Source organism: Hoplias malabaricus, chromosome 3 (genome assembly GCF_029633855.1).
Source record: "Hoplias malabaricus isolate fHopMal1 chromosome 3, fHopMal1.hap1, whole genome shotgun sequence".
Taxonomy (NCBI): Eukaryota; Metazoa; Chordata; class Actinopteri; order Characiformes; family Erythrinidae; genus Hoplias; species Hoplias malabaricus.
The window spans coordinates 58,216,359-58,222,479 of NC_089802.1; the positions used below are offsets into that span (position 1 = coordinate 58,216,359).

At 40.1% G+C, this 6,121-nt stretch overlaps 1 protein-coding gene across 5 annotated transcripts in view; it reads left to right on the forward strand.

The window, feature by feature from the left end:
- pde4ba (phosphodiesterase 4B, cAMP-specific a) overlaps positions 1-4,481 on the forward strand; it is a 191,116-nt gene extending 186,635 nt beyond the window's left edge. For all 5 annotated transcript variants that reach the window (XM_066663094.1, XM_066663095.1, XM_066663096.1 and 2 more), the window contains 6 exons: positions 41-205; positions 435-534; positions 627-781; positions 960-1,082; positions 1,200-1,382; positions 1,613-4,481. In XM_066663094.1, coding sequence (XP_066519191.1) covers positions 41-205; positions 435-534; positions 627-781; positions 960-1,082; positions 1,200-1,382; positions 1,613-1,993 — 1,107 coding nt within the window. In that variant the 3' untranslated portion in view covers positions 1,994-4,481. The remainder of the gene's footprint in view (positions 1-40; positions 206-434; positions 535-626; positions 782-959; positions 1,083-1,199; positions 1,383-1,612) is intronic.
- The last annotated feature ends 1,640 nt before the right edge of the window (positions 4,482-6,121 follow it).

The window sequence follows — 6,121 nt, forward strand, 5'->3', positions numbered from 1 at the left end:
ACCTCATGTCTAACCAATGTTCTCAATCTCTCCTCGACAGGAGCGGGACTTGCTCAAGACGTTTAAGATCCCAGCAGATACGTTTGTGACATATATGATGACGCTGGAGGATCATTACCACTCAGATGTGGCTTACCACAACAGCCTTCATGCTGCCGATGTGGCTCAGTCCACACACATTCTCCTCTCCACCCCTGCCCTAGATGTGAGTAGCACTTAAGTCATCAGTATGTTGTAGACCATAATTATAAAATGGGGCCAGTGTCATTCATTTTAGCCATGGTTCTCAGGGCGGATATTTTATATCCTTAGACATTGTTCCCTCTTCCATTAATCACAGTTTAGTTGGGGTTTACGATTATGGGGATTCAGAAAAGTCATCTGGCTAAACATGCTGAAACAGTGACATTAAATGACATTTATTCCTCTTCCAGGCTGTCTTCACTGATTTGGAAATCTTGGCAGCCATTTTTGCAGCAGCCATCCATGATGTAGACCATCCAGGTGTTTCTAACCAGTTCCTCATCAATACAAGTAAGTGGATGCACTGGCTCTGGTCAGAGTTTACAGCAGCCTACATGTTGCTCAAAGAATAAATGTTCATTTTTGCCTCTGTTCTTCCTCAGACTCTGAGCTGGCCCTCATGTATAACGATGAGTCAGTGCTGGAGAACCACCACCTAGCTGTAGGCTTCAAGCTCCTCCAGGAGGAGAACTGTGACATCTTCCAGAATCTCACAAAGAAGCAGAGGCAGTCGCTCAGGAAGATGGTCATCGACATGGTGAGAATCCAGTCGCTATTCTTAGCTCAGTGTCTTGTGCTGAAGCATCTGTTAATACAACAAGATTTAACTTCATACGTTCATACATATGGACAGCTGCCATCTTTCTGTGTTAGGAACTAGATTGTTTCCTTATGTGCGTTCAGAGACTGAGTATGCTTTTTGTTCCTGTCTCCAGGTACTAGCCACAGACATGTCTAAACATATGAGCTTACTCGCTGATCTGAAGACTATGGTGGAGACAAAGAAAGTCACCAGCTCAGGAGTTCTGCTTCTGGACAATTACACAGACAGGATACAGGTAGGACCAGTCGCGTTGTTTATAGCTGGGCATATACTGGCCACTAGCCACTCTTTTTGAGATCTCAATTTGAAATGTGATTTGTTCTAATCAAAGGCCTATTGACTTTGAATTCAGGTTCTCCGTAATATGGTGCACTGTGCCGATCTGAGCAACCCCACCAAGTCTCTGGAGCTCTACAGACAGTGGACGGACCGCATCATGGAGGAGTTCTTCCATCAGGGAGACCGTGAGAGAGAGCGAGGCATGGAGATCAGCCCCATGTGTGACAAACACACAGCATCAGTGGAGAAATCACAGGTCAGGGTTTATACATTAAAGGAACAATCATGTAGTATTTTTACATTGGAGTTGATATGCTCCATTGACCTGTGATAGGGAGAAAATGGCCTATTTTCTATTCATTTATCAGTTGTCACTTTTCAGTGACTGTATATTTTGATTGTATCCTTCTCTAAAGCAATTTAAGAATGCATGTAATGTAAATAATATCAGACTACCAAAACTTAAAGCATCTATTCTGTCTCTAGGTTGGTTTCATTGACTACATTGTCCATCCGCTGTGGGAGACGTGGGCTGACCTGGTCCACCCTGATGCTCAGGACATTCTGGACACGTTGGAGGACAATCGGAACTGGTACCAGAGCATGATCCCCCAGAGTCCTTCCCCACCCTTCTACCAGCCCGATAAAGAGGGCCACGGCGGGGGTCCGGGGGCCGAGAAGTTCCAGTTTGAGCTCACGCTGGAGGAGGAGGACTCAGAAGGCACGGAAAAAGACGAGCACAGTCAGGGAGATGAGGAAGAGGAGGAGGATGAGGTGGAAGAAGAAGAAGATCAAGGGGAGGAGATGGAGCCACCTACAACACACATCCAGATCGTGACTCAAGACGCCTCGCCAGTGGACACATAGGACCTCACTGCCCGCGCTAGTGGGTAGTAAACCATTTTTTTTCCTCGCAACCTGGCAGTTGATGCATTTTAACAAAGCCCAGAGAGGGAGCTATTTTTTTGGCCCTCTCGGGAGGAGGACGACTGGCCCTCCTTGCACTCGTGTTTGGAGCCAGTTTGGGTGGAGCTCTCAGGAAATAAATGCTGCAGACATTTTGGAGCTGAGTGATGGACAGGTGACTGTGAGAAACATGAAGGATCGGGGCCAACTGTAGACCTTTGTTTGTCTAATAGACAAACGTTTTTGAGGAGTCGACACTACTGAGAGGACGGGAGTCTTTTTGTACCAAGTGACTTTTTTTTCTAAAGCTATCTATTGGGTCATGACGGGGTAGCATACGAACTACTGATGAACAAGTATTTGTAAAGAAAAAAACTGTTTACTTTTCTGTACCATTTGTCTAAAGACTTTGTGTGCCTTTTTTACTATTGTCTTTTTACTAGTCTTTTTTATTTATTGAACACACTTTAGTATAACTGTACATGAAAATGTTCTTGTTTTTGTTTTCTAAAAGCAAACCAGACAGCTTACCTGCAGAATCATTTTATAAACCGAAGAGAAAACTCAGTGTCTTCCTTTGTATTTGGCAATATGAAGAAATAATCCAAATGTCTGACATCTGCTCAGAAAACTTAAAAATGTATATTCCAGAGAAAAATGCACTTTGTCATTTTTTAAAAGTCTTTTTTTTTCTTTTTCCCTTGTACACACATACAGTTCACTGTACACTTACCATTTCAAATCAGACCCATGATATTGAATCTCTCAAACTTAAAGGACCCCTACAAATTCTGAAATTGTACTCAGTTTAGGAATTGGATGCAGTTTTCTTCACCCTTTACTCCTCTCATCCCCAGAGAGATTTCTCCCTAAACCTTCCATAGAACTTCCCTTACCTTCATTCCCCCAGTGATGAAAGCTATGCAGTTAGACCTGGTAAAATAATGTTTGTGATTTAATATAATTTTTTTTATTTGCTTCTAAGAAGACTGCTGCAGGCTAATGAAATGAATTTGACTTGAGAACCATTAAATAAATCTCCTGATCTTCCCTGCCTTTCATCTTAAAAAAGGTTTAAAAAAAAAACAACCTTTCCAATCATTGACGTGAGCTGAATTTGTATCACCGTCACTGAATACATTTCCTGGGGTTAGAGCTATCAGCTTTTTATTTGATGACTTGATTACACACATCTCGCTAAAACATGTCATCACTAAACAATGACACATTTCACTTAGTGTCTCAAACACAGGAACTCTGGGTTTTCACCTTTAAATCCCAACACTGCTCCAACGTAAAGGATTTCAGCATTGTAATTGACCACCTCATCTTTTCATTTCATTATACACTCTAATACCCACCATCCTCCAGCCTCAATGTTTCACCAGAAGGAATAGTCTACGGCTAAAGTAGCATGCAGCTGTGTGTGTGTGTGTGCGTGTGCGTGTGCGTGTGCGTGTGTGTGTGTGTGTGTGTGTGTGGATTATTTCTCTCATCAACCCATGCCCTTTTCACACGATTGTTTGGTTTGTTTATATTCGCTCAAGTCGGTCCTTTGCTGTTCATAACAGTGTATTTATTACCTTTGACTGTACATAAGGAATGATGTTTCTTTGTAAATTTACTTTTAATTTATATGCACTTGCATTACCGAAAATTGGTGGTGTTTTTGTGTAGTGGGCTCTTGGATTGAGTCTGTTATATTTGGTAAATATTTTTTTGGTTATTTGTTTTAAATATTGATGAATAAATATATATATATATATATATATCTATATCTATATATATTATACTATATAGGCTATATAAATATATTGCACAAATTACAACTGCCCAGAAAAGTAGCTTAAGAGACACACAACCCATTGGTTACGGGGAGAGTCTGTAGATAAGACACAAGAACATACTGTAGACATTCTGTCAGATGTTAGAAGCTTTGTGTATCACTGTTTGGTGCAACATCGAAGAACCTGATAACACAAGATTGTACACAGAGCAGTACTCCAGCTGAAACCTGCAGCTTTTTGAATGCAGATTGCTAAGAACGGCTCAGAATTTTTTTTTAACCTATATATATTGGACTATGAAAACACACATATTGGTCACAAATGTCACAATCTCTGAACACCAATGTGAAGTCGATATGAATTACAAAAATGTGATCTGTAATTATTTGTGCTAATGTGAACTATTTTTCTGACCTTGTTAGCAGTTTTGAAATTCAAATTGTCGGTATAAGTTTGTTCATCTATGTTTAAAATCTTTTGGTCCGATTTGTGTCCAAAAGGATTAGGCAGAGTTAGTAATATCTGCATGAGGGATGGGTTTTTCGTCTAGTAATCCCACATTGTTGCAGGTGAATATTCAATGTTTCACACAATGTATGGTATAATATTGTATATTGTGTTCAATAAAATATAAAACTACTTTTTTATGAAGTGATTAAAAAGGAAGCATGAATATATTTTCCTTGTCCTGGATATTTTTCCATAAATTCTCTTTATATGAAAAATTTATATGAAATGTGTAAGGATTTCTATCGTTTACTTGGGTTATAGTGGTAATTTTGTAAAATTAACCCCGCCGTGTGGTAGCTGTACTTTAGCTTGGCTCACTCGTACTCTATGTGCTTCCAAAGCAAACAGACACCATGTGAGGGATTAAAAGAGATATTCACTTTATTCTTCAAATCTAATATCGATTTTTAGCAGTTTTCTTAAACATTTTGACAAAGGTTTTATACAGAATCTGAAGAAATATGTTGTCAAAAATACCCATTTGTTGCTGTTGGAACACGTGACGATGACCAAACTACATATGCAGCTACAATCAATATCTATGTTCGAATTTTCCCTGCCTGGGGGTGCCTATGTCCTACTTCTTTCTGTTAAGTATCATGATTCACTACAGAATCAAATGTCATTAGTGAATCGGTGACAGCATTAACACCACAGAGCAGTGTGAACTGTGAGCTAGGGTTGATGTGAGGCTTCTGTGGCTGTGGCGAGTCTCAGCTTGTGCTGGAGCTGAATGCGGTGTGACAAGGTCACATTGCGTCATGTTCTTTAATCCTGCTCACACTCTTCTCCTCCAGCTACTGCAGCTCCTAACATCACACCACGGCACAGCACTCGCTCTGCACTGCCAGCTCTGATCCAGCCAGGGCTTAGCTGCATCTTTCTTTAAAGAGGAGAAGGCAAAACATTCCTCTTTTGCTCTTTCATCTTCCAGGTCTCATCACGTTACTCCACTTTTTGTAGAAATGATGGGATTGTTCAATAGCAGACAATATACAGTACATCGTCAAAGGTCATCTTATATTTCTTTTGAAATACTGTGCCTCCTATTGGCAAACTCACCCATCTTTATTAGTTCTGGATCACAAACTCCACTGTAACTACTTCTGTAGAGGAAGTGGATGGTGTTCCATCACTCCAGAGAACACGGTTTCACTGCTCCATAGCCCTAATCCATGCAATCTATGAAAAGTACAGCAAGCTACAGAAGAGAGCTTCTGAAACTGGAGGTGAACTGTCATCATTCAAACAAATCAAAAACTCGAAGGTAAACATAGCCAATAATTCCACTAGGTGTTTATGGATAATTCGGCCTATATCAAACAATGAGAATTACAAAGCAACATCAATTTTCTGCTTCTCAACATCCCACAAAGGAATGGTGACATTCGTTTCTGCTTTATTGTAAAATACCTGGTACTATAACTATACTACACTAAAATTAGCTCATGAATGTATTGGGACATCTCTTAAAGTCTTAAGGTCATAATGGTTTGTGCTGCTTGACCAAAAAACACTGGCAATAAGAACACCCCAGGGGAGTAAAGGAATAGTATAATACTTTTGTATAACTGACAGAAGTTTAGTGTTGGGATGTTTAAACTGTATCAGTTTAAAAATGAATATATTCAGTCTGAATAAATAGCTTAAACAACCTTGCCCAGAATCAAACTCCCACGATCACCATCACCACTGCCATGGCATCGGGTCCAGAGACAGTGATAATGAAAACAGACAAAAGACTGAATGTGCTTCAGAGAACCGTATAACCATATACTTACACTGCTTTGAG